This window comes from Saccoglossus kowalevskii, chromosome 15, assembly GCF_978046115.1.
Source record: "Saccoglossus kowalevskii chromosome 15, keSacKowa6.1, whole genome shotgun sequence".
Classification (NCBI taxonomy): Eukaryota; Metazoa; Hemichordata; class Enteropneusta; family Harrimaniidae; genus Saccoglossus; species Saccoglossus kowalevskii.
This window is the reverse complement of record NC_140655.1, coordinates 25161609-25179968: the sequence shown is the minus strand read 5'-3', so window position 1 is coordinate 25179968 and position 18360 is coordinate 25161609. Positions and strand designations below refer to the sequence as shown.

The 18360-nt window shown below is 33.6% G+C and overlaps 2 protein-coding genes across 2 annotated transcripts in view; both read left to right on the top strand.

The window, feature by feature from the left end:
* Positions 1 to 28: 28 nt before the first annotated feature.
* On the top strand, positions 29 to 13493 carry LOC100375585 (large subunit GTPase 1 homolog). The gene is made up of 13 exons (XM_085490615.1): positions 29 to 233; positions 1473 to 1599; positions 2430 to 2550; positions 2926 to 3012; positions 3579 to 3726; positions 5136 to 5306; positions 6020 to 6673; positions 8685 to 8786; positions 9611 to 9754; positions 10297 to 10420; positions 11326 to 11405; positions 12018 to 12158; positions 13176 to 13493. The coding sequence occupies exons 1-13, from the start codon at positions 135 to 137 to the stop codon at positions 13434 to 13436; spliced, it is 2259 nt and encodes a 752-aa protein (XP_085346741.1). The 5' UTR covers positions 29 to 134; the 3' UTR covers positions 13437 to 13493.
* Positions 13494 to 15116: 1623 nt separating this feature from the next.
* The window catches only part of LOC102806211 (TELO2-interacting protein 1 homolog), a 40312-nt gene continuing 37068 nt past the window's right edge, over positions 15117 to 18360 (top strand). The window contains exons 1-5 of the mRNA XM_085508545.1: positions 15117 to 15422; positions 16581 to 16720; positions 16879 to 16954; positions 17219 to 17364; positions 17500 to 17630. Coding sequence (XP_085364671.1) covers positions 15238 to 15422; positions 16581 to 16720; positions 16879 to 16954; positions 17219 to 17364; positions 17500 to 17630 — 678 coding nt within the window. The 5' untranslated portion in view covers positions 15117 to 15237. The remainder of the gene's footprint in view (positions 15423 to 16580; positions 16721 to 16878; positions 16955 to 17218; positions 17365 to 17499; positions 17631 to 18360) is intronic.

Below are 18360 nucleotides of genomic sequence, written 5' to 3'. Positions count from 1 at the left end.
TAAGGGGCTTTGCAAAACATTGTAGGCAAGAAGCACCGAACACACATTTCTAAATCACATGGTATTTCACAACACTGACTAAATAGTGGATTTTTAATAAATTCTGGCTTTGGTTTGCTGTTAATGTTTGTCAAATGGGTAAGAAGAACAAGAACGCTTCTGGTCTTGGACAGAGTGTGATTAAAGACCGCTTTCGCGTCAAAAGCAAAAGACAAGGGAACGCAGACACGTGGGTTAGTATGTTATTGACATGTATGTTCAGTATTAAATCTCAGAACTAAAAGCAGATGCAAGTTTCATATAATAAACACGTCTCACTTAAACAGTTGAGGAATTATTTCTTAATTATAGGCTTGTGCAGACATTCTTGGGTTCTTGGATGTGATATAATAATAATTATTTTTCCTATTAAGCTTTTAATATCTTTTAATTTTAATTTTATCTTATAGTTTAGCTACTGTATTTTTTTTTATGATTTGTATTTTATTTACCATACTGCGCCCTCTGATAGCATAGTAGTGTAATAAAGTTATTATTATAATAATATTACTTTCTTATTAGTGTAATAATACTGTATACTTTTACTATTATCTATAACCATTGCCACACTCTCCGGGGAGTGAGTAAGAGTTAATAAATAAATAATAATAATAATAACTTTATTACACATGAATACCATCAGAGATATTTCACTATCAGAGGTACGTAGCCGTGATCTCCGATGTTTTTGGTTCAATTAGGTTCATTTGTCTGTCAGTAACCACAGCTGTATCTGTGTAGGGACTGGACTCAACGCAGCGGTGTAAGCCTATTTTCAATATGGTTATGTGGAGAAAGAGTATATTTCCTAAATCTATTGAAAAAAACAAAGACATCTGGGTTAGACAGTCAAGAAAATTCATCACTATCTGACAGGGCTAGCGAACCTGGAAAAATGCTATCCCGACTAAAATCTTACTGGCCCTGCTACTTTTTGCAAGAGTATTCTCTTTTCGCCATCATTGTGAATTGAAGATAGAAAATATTTACATAGCAATGCTCTCGAACAGTAAGTCATCAATAGAGATAATGGGAGAGTATTACAGGTATATGTACCCTGTACTAAGATGTGTGCCTGCACTCCTGTGATAGTTGTAACTGACAAATATGTTTGTGTACAACTAGCAACTTTATTACCGGTACTCAATCAAACTATGTTCTTGATTTATATTCAAATTCACATAACCGCAAATTGTGAGTTTTTCTCAGCCATAGCATTTCTTTCAAAATTTCTGGTATGGCTGGCAAAGATACTGTATGATTTAATGCTATACAACGTAAAATTGGTACATCCCTTCACTTACATGTCTGCATCATATTTTCGGCACACATCAAAGAACATTTTACTCTTTTCCTTTCATAATAAAGGAAATATTTAGAAAAAAATGTAATGTATATTAATTTGAGTGTTATATTTTCTTTTGATTTTGTAGTTACATACAAGTGATCTTCAAGATGGATACGACTGGGGAAGACTCAATCTACAGTCTGTGACAGAGCAAAGTACCCTGGATGAATTCTTAGCTATCGCTGATCTTGCAGGAACCGAATTTACTGCAGGTTGGTGCAAAAAAACTTTCCTGTGATAATCAATCCACTTATCCTAGGATTCTGTGACTTCAGTTTGGAAATTTTTGACTTTTGAAAATTTTGACTGCCATGAGATGTAATATGCAAATTTTTTTTTAAAAACCTAAGAAAATTTGGTCACCAACTGAATATTGTATGGGAAACTAGGATTCCATTGGAAATCAGGTTTAGTAGCTAGCCTGTTGTTGATCGTGTGTACATCACTTTAATGGCTCGGTTGTGGTGACAAGCTTTATCCCAAATCTGAAGAATGAACTTTTAAGACATATGTACACAATTAAATCATAAGGATCGTCGCCTGCGCATGCGCGAGAATTGAGTCCCAAGCGATGATAACATGCACTAAAACTGCAAAGGCTCATGGGTAGACACTTGTTTGTAAACAGTGACATGCTATGGCCGTCTGACACATGTGCAGGCTACAACTCCCACACTTTTAATGTGATACACGATGAAGATCCCATTTGAAGTTGAGTGAATTTCAAAATTAAAAAATTGCAAGTCAAACATGCATCTAATACTAAGAAAAAAAGAAATACTAATACAAATAATAATGTTGGTGAAAGAAAGCCTAGTGTTCTTATTGATTTGCAAAATATCATCGATGCATCGTTAATTTTTGTTTACAAAGTCAAAGCATTTGTCAATGTGTTCTATGACGCCATTGGTCGGAAATAAATTGGATTTACGCACACATGGAATTCTCTCAGAATGAGATCTTTCTCGCATATCACAGTGTGTTGATACCCTCATCATATAAATACTTGATAACATAAATTCTATTTTTATTCTGTAAATAGAAAGACTGAACGTCAAGGTGGTGGATCCTTCCAAAGATACAGGACTGCCGTCGATAGAAGAAGTGTCAGCAATCAAAGATGCACAGCTGCAAAATAAAGACTTTCTTAAAATTCCAAGGAGGTAGATTTGTTATTATGTCTTTAAAAAATCTGTGATTCCCCAGGACCCAAGTAAAAGTCACTGTAACTCACTAGGACTCCATTGAATGTGAGTGCGACTTCCTGGGACCCTAGTGCAGTCATTGTGACTCCCTAGAACCCAGCGAAATAATCATTGTAATTTGACCTGTTTAGGCTGTTTTTTATTTAGTTTAATCTTGCTGTGACAAATTCTTCATTTTTGCTTCCAAAAAAACAATAGAAATAAGAATAATTGAAAAATTATTTTATTGACATAAAAATTTGTACTGGGCTAAGTGGTATTGAGAACCTCATTTATATCGAGGTAAATGGTATTACTAATAGATAATACCTCCCTGTACTCTAATGGTTTCAGACCTGCATGGGATGCCACTACCACACCTCAACAATTAGAGTTATTGGAGAGGGATAGTTTCCTGGAATGGCGGAGACAGTTAAATGTGTAAGTATTCATGTGCAAATCTTCTTTACTGTGATTTATTCACTTTTCACAGGAATTACCTGAAATGTTACTGAATTATCCGCTGTCAATGGTTATTTGGAACCTTTCACAAAGCAAAATATCAAAAAATTGCAGTTCTTATGAATTTGTTGCATTTTCACTAAATTTTAAATCTGATAGTGTTAGAAATTAAATAAATCTTTTATTTTCATTCGAGGCTTATTCCCAGTGAAAAAATAAAACTATTTTGTTTCTATGGATGAGAAAAATACACTGATCTCTGTTGTGACAAGATTTTATTCAAGACAATAGTCAATATATTGTCAGTATAATTTCAATCAAACTGTTTTTAAAACTTACTACAATGAAGTGATTTATGTTTTGAAGCAACTCTAAGGTGATGATATGATGTAATTAAGAAATGTGATGTGATCTGAATGCAAAGTAGAGATTTTATGCAAAAGTTGCGCTGTAGTTAGCTGTATTGTCATAGATGTACCACTATATCGATACGAGTGAATCTTGCACAACTTTTAGAACGCTGAAACTTCTCTGTTCCATTTCAGGTTACAGGAAAAAGAACACATTGTATTGACTCCGTTTGAAAGAAATTTAGATTTTTGGCGACAGTTATGGCGTGTGATTGAAAGGAGTGACGTCATCGTACAGATTGTTGATGGCAGGAATCCGTTACTATTCAGATGTGAAGATATGGTAAACAAATTTATGTTTTTTTGTATAAAGCAAGGCAGCAAAGCTTGGCAGAAATCTGAGTGATAAACCTGGGTCATCTTATTTCAAAAATATACTTTCTATTCTAGTATTGATATTAAGTGGTACTGATTATTATATCTAAAAAATGTTTCAGATGACTATATATGGTCATGTGACCTCAATAATAGGCATAACTGTAATGTCATAAGTACAGTAATTTTGTTGTTTGACAAGATATATTACCATAATATCAAGTGATCATATATTGTCATTATTTCATTAAAGAAAAATATGTCTGTACTTGTTGTTAACCATTTTTTTTGTGGTTTCTGTAACTGTTTTCTAATCTTTTTAACTTGGATACAATGTTAACTAGTGTGGGATTTTGACCAAGTTCACTTTTGGTCTTTTATTATTCTGGTAGCAATAAGTCAATTGTTGTCTGAGATTCAATCTTATAATCCAATATGGATGTGAAAATTTGACTAAAATTCAATGTTTGTTAGATATAGAAATGATTGCGGAAATGAAAACATTTGTACTGCTGATCATGAGAACTAGATAGTTATATAGTCCAGCATCTGTTAATTGTTATTTACGGTAATATCTGTCTTCTCTATGACCATGCCCACTTTGTTAGTCTTCATTCAGATGAAGTCCAAAAAAAAAGGGACTTATGTTTTGACCTTTTTGTGTGCGTCTGTACATCTTGATTACCGATTACATTCATACATCATGTTTTTTGGATTACTTATGCATGTCAATTAGTTTTATTATCCAATTCAAAATGACCAAATTGCAGCCATTTTTGTGCTAAAAATTCATCAAAATCAAGCATTTTTGCCATTTCAGAATCAAATTTGCTTACATACATGTACAATTGAGCATTATGGTAGTCTGCTGCACATCATTGTTTTTCAGATCTGGCAGCCATTTTGTTTTAATGAATTGGTTCTAGAGCAATATCTCCAACATACCTGGACTGATCATGTTAAAACTTTAGATATACATCATGTGATACATATACACATATACTCATTTGAAAGTCTAATTGAAGATTGCCAAATGGCAGCTATTTTATCCAGCATTTCTGCCTTTCCAGAAGCAGATTTTCATCAATGAATTTTGTTCAAACTTGGTACAAACAATGGACACTATGTAACGCACAGATGGCGATTTTGTTTAACAAATGCCCTACCAGAGGTATATCTCCGATCTCGTCCATACTTTATATATACATCATGTTGCACATATCTATCATCACAATCAAGTATTTACTGTTCATGTTAAAATCTTGTATATTTCTTTAACTTGAGAACTCATGGGGACTATGTAATTAATTTTCTTTTTATTATGGAGACCTCGATGTTGAAATTTTATGAATATTTTGTTTTTATTGTTTTTCAAAGGAGAAATATGTGAAGGAAGTTGATGAAAATAAAGACAACCTGGTTTTAATTAATAAAGCAGATTTACTTAATGAAAATCAAAGAAAATCATGGGCAGATTATTTTACAAAAATTGGTGTTAAAGTTGTGTTTTGGTCAGCAGTTGAAGAAGCAGAAAGGCAGAAACAAATGGTGAGCATCTATTAGTTTCCCTGTAACCAGTTATTGAAGTTCTCCGTTGCAGGTTCGAAATTACCCATCAGTTTTAAGGTTGCCCATTACAGTTTTTAGATAAATGCAAATTACCTAATTAATATGCACATACGATATGTAGAACTATTTTGTGAATGGTGACAAAACTTTGGTGCTCAAATGATTAATGATATGCAAATTACCTAATTAATATGATGTTTTTAAAGTTCAGTGTTGTCTATCTTACAGAGATAATTATGGTGATGCCCTTCATCAGTTATGCGTAGCACATTATTAAGCGTGGAATTACCCTAAAAAATAGTTTTGTATTTGTTGAATCTTACTACGACGCTATGACCTTTGCTCTGTTTTTACGCTCTATTTCACGCATAACGCAGGATCCCGCTGTGAAAGGAAGATAGTTTACCATATTACTGTGCACAAAAAAAATGTTTTATATTGTTTGTCGCATTCATCTTGCACTTTCAAACTTGTGTTTTAGGGGAATAAGTGATTGAATATTTAATGAAGCGATTATGTTTTCCACCCACAAAATTTGATTACCCGATGCTTTAGGTTACATCTACTCATACATATTTAGGTGTTTTGCTAGTGAACTAGATGTAAACTCTATTTGAAATATTAAACAAGTAATATAAAAATATTATCAAAAAAATTATGATCGACTCGTATGAATAATATTTGTTTTTTAGAAAGAAGAAGCAGATGCAGAAGATAATGAGGAGGAGGAGGACGAGGATGAGGAGGAGGAGGAGGAGGAGAGCAACAGTGATGACGATGACAGTGATGATAAATATGACAACAAGGACACTACAAATAAGGATACAGATCAGAGTGAGTCTGTAGCATTAGATGAAACCATGACAACAGGAGTAAGCAAAACTTACACAACTGAGGAGAAAAGTTCTGATCATTGTGAGTGCCACGAAACTGATAAAGTTGAAGAAGAGGGAGAAAAATCACCTGAGAAGAGTGATGATAAAATGCTCAGATGTGAAGAGGATAAAACAGCCGATGTAGAACATGATGATTGTTGCCATGGAGGCACTGCAGCTGATGAGAAAGAGAAATTGAGTGTAGACACTGAAACAAGGACTTCAGAAATGCCAACACAAGATACAGGAAGTGCTGGAAATGATTCAGATGGAAGTGTTGGTTGTGGTGAACATGATCAAAAAAAAGTGTCACTTAGTGACAATGGATCTGAGGTGGTGTCTTCGCAGGAGTCTTGCAGCGAAGAAATTGCTAATAGCGCTAGAATTCTGAATGGTGATGAATTATTAGAGCTATTTAAAAGCATGCACCAGGGACCGAAGGCTAATAAGAATATGGTGACTATTGGGTTGGTAAGTGACTTGAATTGTATTAAAGTAAAACTTTGAAATAACAGTAGCAGATAGGTTTTTGTGCCAGAACTAACATTGAAATGCAGGGCTCCCGCTACTCCATCACCACTTCGCCAATGGTGATGAAAAACTGTAATGACTAAGGATTTTCCGATCTGGCGAAAAAGTTGGCGAATTTTTAAAAATCAGTAAAAAATCTGACCTGCATAATATGCCTGCAAACTAACAGTTTATTATCTCAAATTTCCATATTTAGGCAAACAATTTTGCTCAAATAATTCCAAGAAATAATGTCACGATCTTTCAGAAGTTTCATCGTATCCATAGGGTTTCATTTACGCAATGTTGTTAATGTGCTTGTACAGATTTTCAGAAACGATATGTGCATGTACAGACTTACGATATGTGCATGTACAGATTTTCAGAAACGATATGTGCATGTACAGACTTACGATATGTGCATGTGCAGATTTTCAGAAACGATATGTGCATGTACAGACTTACGATATGTGCATGTGCAGATTTTCAGAAACGATATGTGCATGTACAGACTTACGATATGTGCATGTGCAGATTTTCAGAAACGATATGTGCATGTGCAGATTTTCAGAAACGATATGTGCATGTGCAGATTTTCGGAAACGATATGTGCATGTGCAGATTTTCAGAAACGATATGTGCATGTGCAGATTTTCAGAAACGATATGTGCATGTGCAGATTTTCAGAAACGATATGTGCATGTGCAGATTTTCAGAAACGATATGTGCATGTGCAGATTTTCAGAAACGATATGTGCATGTGCAGATTTTCAGAAACGATATGTGCATGTGCAGATTTTCAGAAACGATATGTGCATGTGCAGATTTTCAGAAACGATATGTGCATGTGCAGATTTTCGGAAATGATATGTGCATGTGCAGATTTTCGGAAACGATATGTGCATGTGCAGATTTTCAGAAACGATATGTGCATGTGCAGATTTTCAGAAACGATATGTGCATGTGCAGATTTTCAGAAACGATATGTGCATGTGCAGATTTTCGGAAACGATATGTGCATGTGCAGATTTTCAGAAACGATATGTGCATGTGCAGATTTTCAGAAACGATATGTGCATGTGCAGATTTTTTCAAAGTAGGTTTGCGTTATCCCGAAGTGTATTTTACTTCATTTGGACACTGTCATCAATAATGACGGAAACAATTTTGTTTTGGCTAAAAATAGTAGCTATAACATTATATTCTTGGCGAAAAAAAAAAATGTTTTGGCTAAGAAAATGGCTAAAACTTTTAATTTTCTAGAGGGAGCCTTAGAAATGTAATGAGATCAAATCTGACAAGCATCTAATCCACCAGTACCTTGGGCACAGACTCAATGAAGAGGCCAAATACTAGTTTGTTCTAAGCTGATTATTTTGATGTTGTTAATGCGACAGAAAATCACACATTGATATTGTGATCTTGAAAAACATCTTATTAAATTTTTAGAAAAATTATAGAAATTCAGGAAAATTTAAAAAATAACTGTGAAAACATAAAATATCACAATGTTTCATAAGTTACCAATGGCCACATAGAAACTTTATTTATTCTTAAAGACCTCTTTAACAAGTTGACCTAACTTTTTATTTCAAATCAAGATCCCTACAAAATCGTTCATCATAGAGTGTACACTGAGAGAAGGATTCATTAATCAATGGGTGCAACTTTTGAAGAAAACTGATTGTATTTGAAATGTTAATAAAAATTGACAAACTTTTTGATCAAAAATTAAAAGAAATATCCGAAACTGTCCATATGGATCAAAATGATGATGAAATTTAGTAAAAATTTGACAAAAAGTGAAAATATTTGTACTAAATTTTGGATGGGAAAATCTTTCGGCACTCAAAGGGTTAAAACGATATGATGACGTGATATAATTAAAGTCTAATGGAGATTATACTAATGCATTTTTTTCTGACAGCAAAGATGCCTTATTATTAATTGCGCATTTCTGGTTTGTCTACAGGTCGGTTATCCCAATGTTGGTAAGAGTTCTACCATAAACGCATTGTTACAATGTAAAAAAGTTCCAGTGTCAGCAACGCCTGGCAGAACTAAACACTTTCAGGTTAGTGAGGATTGAAAAATAGTATAATTTTGTGGCGAATGTTGGAAAAATAATACTTACATACATGTATGCATGCATCCATTCTTTTCCTTTTACCTGTAAATATGTATATATTTTTTTTCCTATTTCAGAATTGTATTTTTTACAAATAATATGGGTAATAAACCATCATATGATATGATATCATATCATTCAAATACTGATTTGATTTTCCGGCTTTATTTTCCACTTTCTTTATATCAAAATTTGGTTGCTTCCTCACTGAACATTAGATGCAAAGAATTCAAATTTAGTAGATCAACAGTCCTGATCAGTTCCTCATGAGTTGGCAAATCATGTCTCAACTGCTTGCGAAACATGATTTCTTACATACCTTTGATGAAAATTGTTGCCAAGCGAGAGAGAAAAAAACAAAGATGGTGTTTTTGCCTTTCAAATCATGTTCCATTTTCTCATGCCATCATGTTCACCAAGGTTACACAGGATAGGGGACAGTAAAAACCTTGACAAGGAAGGCATCTGGGATATATTCAGACTTTTTGTGGATTTGTATTAATTTCAAAATGATGTCATTGTATTAGCTCATTGGAGGCCACACCTTTTACAACTAGTTATGACTGTCAATATGTGTTAGTTAACATATGGAGTCTGAATTATCAAATTATTTGTGAAATATGGATGACTGGACTCCCTAAGTTTTTTTAAATGAATTACAAAATGAACTTAACTTCAACATTCACTAAAAAATTATGCAAATGATATGTTTCTAAGAAAATGTATGTCAATGGCAATAACACTTTTTTTTTATAAATATTTTTTTCTAGACTTTGTTCGTTGAACCTAGTCTGTGTCTGTGTGACTGTCCTGGATTGGTGATGCCATCATTTGTGTCGACAAAAGCTGAAATGGTTGTCAATGGCATATTACCAATTGATCAAATGAGACAGCATTTACCACCAGTTTCACTGATATCCTTATATGGCAATTATGCAAATAATTTATGCTAAGTACTACCAAATATGCAAATAGTTGCAATTGTTATCCTGAATCACTATTCCACTGATGAATGCAAGAGACGCCACCGATTTTATTATTCAAATTATTCACCAGTAAATCCTTGTTAATAAAATTCTAAATATGGAAAGTTCATGCATATTGTATGAAATTGGCTAGTTTCCATAAACTTTTATTCTGAATTAGTACTATGCTATTTTTGCGATGACACGAGATGAATATTAACTATTCAAACTAATTACCAAATATGGAAACTATGCAAACAGATTACCAAATATGGAAACTATGCAAACAGATCACCAAATATGGAAACTATGCAAACAGATTACCAAATATAGAACATTTGCATATAATTGTGCAAAGAAGATGTTTTTAGATTGAATGAAATGATAAAAAATTATACAAATAGATCACCAAATATGGAAAATTTGCATACAATTATGCAAATAAAAGAGTATAATATGACATAAAAGTTGAATTTCCTATGCATAAATACGTATGTCAGCGTATCCCGAGAGATGTACTTGAATATACTTACGGTATAAATATAATAAAACCCAAAGAATGTGAAAATCCAGACAGACCACCAACGGCTAATGAATTATTGATGGCGTATGGATGTAAGTTATGTTAATTTATGCATAATATTGTATTGTTCATGATCTACTATAATCTGTCATCCACTGGATGAGAGCCTCAGTAAGATCTCATTCAAAATGTGAATAGTTGTCTATTTTTTTCTAAATGTGCAAATGTGTTTAATGAGATGCACTAAATATGTTAATATACTCATTAAGTAGGCAAATGACATGTGAACTAAGACTATGCATTGTAATGTATTGTATTTGATATGCAAATGAGAAACACACTGATACTAAATGTTAATAAGATGCAAATGACATGTGAACTATGATTATACATTGTAATGTATTGTATTTAATATGCAAATGAGATGCAAACTTATAGTTGCATATTCTAATTGCGTATACAAGATATGCTTATGAAATCCACTAAAATATACTATTGTCTCATTAAGTATGCAAATGAGATGCAAACTAAGAAAATTTCTAATGTATTTGATATGCAAATGAGGTGCGCACTAATACTAAATGTGTTAATAATGTACTTATTAAGTATGCAAATGAGATGCAAACTAAGAATATTTCTAATGTATTTGATATGCAAATGAGATGCACACTAATACTAAATGTGTTAATGTACTTATTAAGTATGCAAATGAGATGCACACTAATACTGAATGTGTTAATAATGTACTTATTAAGTATGCAAATGAGATGCACACTAATACTAAATGAGTACTTATTAATAATGTACTTATTAAGTATGCAAATGAGATGCACACTAATACTGAATGTGTTAATAATGTACTTAATAAGTATGCAAATGAGATGCGTTTTAAACCAACAATGCTAGGTAAGGAGTATGCTGTATTAGAATGATATTTTTCTATAATAATGATCAACTACAAGTTGAATTATATTGTGATAAATGTTTATTTTTATAGATGTTCGAGGATTTATGACAGCGCACGGTGTTCCAGATGCTCCAAGATCCTCCAGATACATATTGAAAGACTATGTCAAAGTCAGTAATAGTTGTCACTCTTTAGGTTTACTTTTTTTGACTATTAAAACTATTAATTTGTCATTTTGTGTAGATCTAGTTGAGGGCTTTTGCGATACTTAAGACTTGAATTTTCCCCTCAATAGTTTTCCATTCTTTTCTATGTTGGAATTATAAGAGGGTGCTGACTAATAGGTACTCTCTTTGTGACTGAAAGTGCTTTTTGTCATAGGAAATCACTTGCTCATAATCTTTAATTAATTTTTATAGTTACAACTTAAGTTCCTGCTCTTCTGCCATCACTTTATTGTGCAAACATGTCAGTTGCAAATAAAAAATAACGTTTGGGTGGCAGACTAATAAAGAAACCTGGATTAGTGATGTTAGTCCACTGCCAACTGAAACAAACAACTCCCGCTGCAATTCTGCCCGCAAAAGTTTCACCTGCGCCACCTTCAGCACCAACTACCATCTCTACAAGAGTTATCATTGGTATCCTGTCAGCAATGATAGTGAAAATAAATTCCAACTCTTTTTTTTTTACAAAGCTGGCTAGAAAGCAAGTTAATGCACAGACCTATAATTTTGAAATCTAGTTACTCCCAGTGCTGACCATACGACTTCTGTCCCCAGGGCAAATTACTGTATAGGTGTGCGCCACCTGGTGTTGATGAGAAGAAATTCCAAGAATTCCCACAATTGGAGATAACGGATGATGCTGTGTCAAAAAAGAAAGTGAGCAATCCAACTGTAGTGTCGGCTGAAGGTATAAGGGTAAGTGTATTACTCCAGAACTTGTTTATGTCCGCTACACTACACTGACTGTAGAGGACGGGGGCAAGCTGGTACAGATTACAGGAATAAAAAAGGCATTTTACGTTTTTACAGGAAATAAAACGAAAGTTCTATTTACCGTAAAAAATAGGTTTTGACACTTTACAGATAAAGCAAATTCCTAATTACATTTTTATAATATATTTGAGAATTTGTGTTCAAGAATCAAAATTGGAAATTGCGAACAAATTGGGACATTTAATTTCGAAAATGTTTTATACGCTTACTAAAAATAAGATCTTTGTACAAATTACAGATGTCTACGAATTTACATTTTTTATTTATTTAAATAACATTATTACAAAAATAAAAACTATTTCACTGGCCGTTCTGCTCACATTTGAATCCTACAGCCAACGTGAATGTAACAAACAACTGGATGAATGAGTAGCATTTGGACAAAATTGTTTTGATACATGTAGAACTATGCCTGAGTGAAACATTTTGTCAGTTTTCACTTTTCAAGTGTGCTTTGTAAGTTGACCTCTGAGAGCTGAATAATGAGATGTTTAACCCTTTGAATGATATAATTTTTCCGTAACATTTTGCCTATTTTTAAGTATTTTTTTTATAATTTTTAGATCATTTTGGAACAAATGGACATAATTTTCCATTGCCTACAGGACGTGATCAAAATTTTAGGAAAAATTTGGAAAAAATGTAAAATATTGTATTTGTGAATGGTTCTCAAATTCTTAATAGATTATCTGCTGACGCCATATTTTCCCATGATGCATTTTGTGATATTCATGGAGGCTTTCAATAGGTGATGTGTCAAATATAAATTCTGAGAAATAGGTTTGTACAAAATATCCATAGCAACCTCTCATGCCCTACCATGCTGGCTCGGGAGTCGTATAACCTTTCAACTCAATTCTCCACTTCAAAACTTATAGTCACGCCAACCAATGGATTACTGCTATATCTGTAACGTTCTTTTATGAATATTTTTTGCAGAAAAAAAATACCGACCTGAGTGAAATGGACAGTGCGTTCTTCAGCCAACAGAATGTACGAGCATGCACTAAAGGTGTACAGGGTGTGATGGGATACGTCAGGAAGGATGCCGACTGCTCACGCCATGTGTCGTCGGATTCAAGAAATAGCAGTCCTCAAAGCAGCCAGTCATCTGTGGCCGGAAAACCGTGGAAGAAGCATTTTAATAAAAATAAGAAGGAAAAATTAAGAAGAGTTAATAGACATCTTGATGAATGTTGAAATATTATTGGTTTAATTATTATAATATAATTAATAAATACTCAGAAATGTGCAAAATATTTGTATATGTATAATTATGTAAATACGTAGTTTGAGGTGAGCCAGCAAACTGATTTTTTTTTTTTTTTTACAACAGATAGTCTGAATCTATTTGATGAGTAATAAAAATACATGTTTGTGCAATTCTTGATTCCCAAATTGATAGTGTTTGCATGTTTATGCTTTGCGTGTTTGCGCATATTACATGTTCGGGGTCAAAACACCAGAAGGTGAAATGGATTTCAAATGTTTCGAATGCGCAAAGTTGCAGTAAACTGATCATCCATATTTCAACTCGCAAGAACCCCCCCCCCCCCAAGTGCCACCATCATTATACTAACTTGTATCAGCCTCTGAAAATGTGCACACTATTCTGCCTGAACCAGAAAAATGAACATGCAACTTACCTTAGGCTATAGTGTAAAATTAAAATTTTTTTGGGGGGTAATTTCGGAGTTGAAAAACAGTCACATTTACTCAGCGAAATGCACGTGCCATCTCTATTTCAGTTATTTTCTCTGAAAAAAAATCATTCTTTTTTACTGCTAATCCATGTTTTTCAGCTGTTCTATATAGTTCTTTAAAAACTCTATTTTTAAAAACATGTCGCTGACTTCTCCAGGAGTTGCCTACATTTTTTTGTCCAGGTAGGTTATGCATACGGAAATAGAATTACATCACGTCTGATAATCTGGGAATTCTCAATATCTTGAATACAGAGATAAACGTTTGGGTTCCCTACAAAATGCCTGCTTAGCAAAAAAACCAGAAAATAATAATTGGCCATAATTTTCTGTCTCGTTGAAAACTATTATTCTAATATATGCATATTAATTCTATTATGTCTTGTACTTTATGAGGTGTTGGCTTTTTTTTATGATACAATTAAATGTGAAGAACAGTCAAGTACATAATTCACACTTAGTGACGAATGTGCTTATGAAAATAACAGGCATGTAAACATTACTGATAACAAACACATTTTAATGATTTAGTATGAAATATATGCATTATTTGGTTGATGTGCACTTCTATTAGAGATGGCCTATTATGACTTAATTTATGTTCGTGTTTAGTGCTGAATATTGTGTTATTTAATTCGTTTGATAAAAAAGTGTTTTTCACAGACCTGGACAGATCTCTTTGAATTAGAAGCTTCCACCCTATCACTGAAGGATAATTGAATTTCCTATCGCAATATTTCAATGATAAAGCGCCACCAAAGTTTAACATTTTTTGCTTGACTACTTTTGTTTTTATCTTGAAATATTGCTTAAACCCAGTCCCTTTGTGTGTATATCAAGAACTCTTTGTGAAAAATTAATTAAAACTAGTATCTTTAAAATGAGACACTAAATAATATATTACTTATTATCGGAGACTGCAGTCTCTGTAAATGAACAAGATTGAAAATGAATATTCTAACTGAAGAGAGCCCTCAAGTGACAACTTTGAAAAATACTTAATAAAGATGGCTGCCTCCATGGTTTGTCATGCCGAAAAATAAGTCTCCTATGTAAAATACGTGTTTGCTATCGTACACTGATTGTGTTAATCGTGATTGAATATGTAGTGTTAAGGTAATTTATCGTACACACCACTTAAAGCGTAAATTCGATGGATTTTCACTCTGCACTGAATGCCTGGTACCAAGATTATTTCCATTCTAGCACGTAACATTGACTTGACGTATTTTGAAATACTTGGTTAATTTACCGAAACGTTTGCAGCGCGGTTGTGTTATCACCATAGTTGTATCAAAATGACGGCACAGAGCGCATTCGAGAGGCTGAAACCTCTGTGTATCGCTATCACGAAGGGGCAAACGAAGGAAAACATGCGAAGATTGAATAGCGAACTGGATAGCATCAACAATGACGATCTTCAACGATTACAAGAATATTTACTGTTCCCACTCAGGATTGTAATTAAGATGGCGCCCACTGCGTAAGTACAAGATGCATGTCCTTATCATATTATCAACATGTTAGGTAGCCCTGAGTACAGCCCTGAAGGTTGCTCATTCGGCGCAGCGGGAGAAGGCCAGCCTACAGGACTGTACAGAGCTACATGTTAGTCAATGTGACAAGTAATAAAAGTCGCTTATATAGCGCCCTCATGGGCAACCCCTACGTACTGCAGATGCTCATTGGCTCTAAAAGTTGTTGTTGGAGGAGGGGGGGGGGGTGATCAGTAGTAGTATGGTTCATTTTTCCTTACAATATTGTTACATTTGATTGATTTAATTGTAGTTTGATTGTCATGACAACATGAAACAAAATTCTGAAAGGCTTTGCATTCTGGGAATGCTAAAACACCGAGCTGTTATAAGGAAGTAATTGACAATCTGATCCAACAATAGTCCTGCACAACAGACAGGGTGTGGATTGTGTGTCAGTTTTGTATTATCTCCACAAAGTCCTGGGCTTGAGACATCAGTTGCAAAATGACTGGTGTATCATTGTATAAAGGCAGCTGGCAATGCTAAAATTTCATGAACTGAACAGTGGGTCTAGATTACACTTCTTTATTACAAGCACTGTCATTATTCATCCAAATGAGTGCTACCAGTACCGTGGCTGGAAAAGGCTAGCAAAATTGTATTACCGTATAGCAACGAAGAGCAGAATGTCTGTAAATTATTTTTTATTTTTTATTTAAACAATATTTTTATTTCGTTTCAATAATATAGACATACAGCACAAAATATTACATTACATAGAGGTACAAGGAAGTAAAATTAAGAGAAATAAAATTAGGAGAAGAAAAACAAAAAAAAGTTATCCGGTATAACATCTAAATTTGCCCATTATCTAGCCAATTAGTTAATGGTTCCCATTTCTGATAATGGATGAGCTCTTTGTTTTTGTTTATTGCGATTTGTAATAAAATATTTCTATTTTCCCTGATCCAACTTGTAAATTATGCTGAGTAAAATATTACTGAAAACCCAAAATACACAATTATCAAACATTTCAGTAATACATCATAAATGTCATTCACACTTCAGGTGAAATCAATTTTTATCTGAAATGTATTATCATAAAACGACCCAAGAAATGAAATTGTTCGCTCATTTCTGTTTCTACTATCCTATCATTTTAGATCTCAAGATACAAGTGAAGAAGCCTTAAGATGTATGACTAAAGTTATCAACAAAACAACAATTACAAACAAGGAACTGTTCACTGATTTGTTCACTCAACTTGTCATAATAATCAGCTCACCGGTTAACTATGGACAAGGTTGGTTATTTATACCAAAATATCAACTTTTTACCAAAATTGTCAATGATTTTAATCAATATCTGTACTTAATATAAAATTGTTTCGTTTAAAATTTATGAAAAAGAATTGGCCAGGGAAGATATCAGTTCAAAATGTCCGCACTTTATTTTTTTCAGTCAACCAGACATCAGAAGAACTGAAACTCTCTGTAGTTTTCTGTCTCAGGGCGTTAATAAAGCAGGCAAATGAAAGGTACAGTGCTTAACTTTGAAGGTCATCATAGTTCCTGCCAAAATAATGCTTTTCTATGATTTACTGATTGATGTTGGACCAAACACACTTGATCAAAAAACTTTTTATTTGTTATGAAAAATTATGCAAATTTATTTGATGAAAGGTGACATAAGTTCGCCACTTATTCCAAAATTCGTAAAACTAGTCAAAGTTTTGAAACTTTTGATGCACATCTCAGTAAATAAGAATATGTTTGTGAACTAATTTTTTTTTCTTTTTCAGTGTTATGGATGTTGTCTATGCTGATAATTTTATGCCAGCTTTGGGCCACTGTATTTCTATTTTACTATCAATAGCGGAGCATGAACAACTGAAAGAATTACGAATAGAATCCATGTTGTGTCTGCTGGATCTCATCCAGTACAAAGGTGTGTTGTTTTTTCTTAAAAAGGTTAAAAATACTTTGTGGGATGGGCTGGAGGATTATTGTGTTAAAACAATTCTGAGAGCTTAATAAATAATTTAATTTCAGCAATAACATTATTCTACAATGTGATTTACAGACACAAACTTAGATGGTTTTGGATCACATCCTCTCATCTCTGGTACATTCTCATCGTTCCTGCCCGGTATCACCATGGCGATATGCAGGATAATTACAGGAGATCCAAAACAGGGACAGTCTGTTATCATTGTAAGTTTTAATTCTAACTTTAACTGAACTAAATTTTTTGTTTTATATGTGTCACATCAAACTGAAAATTGTGGCATTACTGAAACTAGGTTGTATGTTATGGGACAGTTGGTGCCTAGTGATGTGTAATGTTCTGGTACTTGGTGTGTGGCTTTAATGGTTGTCATGTCGGCCAAATCATCAGGGGGGTTGTGGGTTTGGCTGCCTACTTAGCAGTGAAACTAAAGACTAAATACTGCCTACTTGCCAGGCTTGTGGCATTCAGAAGGCTTGTACAACAGTCTGTCCCATGTGCAGTTTCTATCCACAGTGCACCGAGTAACAAATTCCCACTGGATGACTAGAAATTACCTTGAAAAAATGGGCTCTGTGGAAGATAGGACAATGGTCCCTATAAACAGGTTACCCCATAAAGCAAAATCTAATTAAAAAAATGACAATGATAAAATATTCCTGACTAACCAATCACAAGTATCATAACATTCCTGACTAACCAATCATAAGGCTCAATTGTGTTGTCCAGAAACACAAATGACATTTTCAAGCCCCCTCTTTCAACTAATACAACTCTAGAATGTCTGCTTCAAGATGGCTTAGCCAACCCTTGTTAAGTTATGTTAACATTGAAGACTGAGGAACATAGTCTACACCATTATGAAAAGTGTGGTAATATTCATTTCAGATAGCACTATACATTTGATATGATAACATATTTGTCTGGAGAATTTGG

Bases quoted from the DNA above. Each gene is read 5' to 3' on its own strand.
- LOC100375585 (XM_085490615.1), top strand. From the start codon at position 135: ATGGGTAAGAAGAACAAGAACGCTTCTGGTCTTGGACAGAGTGTGATT. The intron at 2,551-2,925 runs GTAGATTTGTTA...TAATGGTTTCAG, and splicing joins TTTCTTAAAATTCCAAGGAG to ACCTGCATGGGATGCCACTA. The intron at 12,159-13,175 runs GTAAGTGTATTA...TATTTTTTGCAG, and splicing joins TGTCGGCTGAAGGTATAAGG to AAAAAAAATACCGACCTGAG.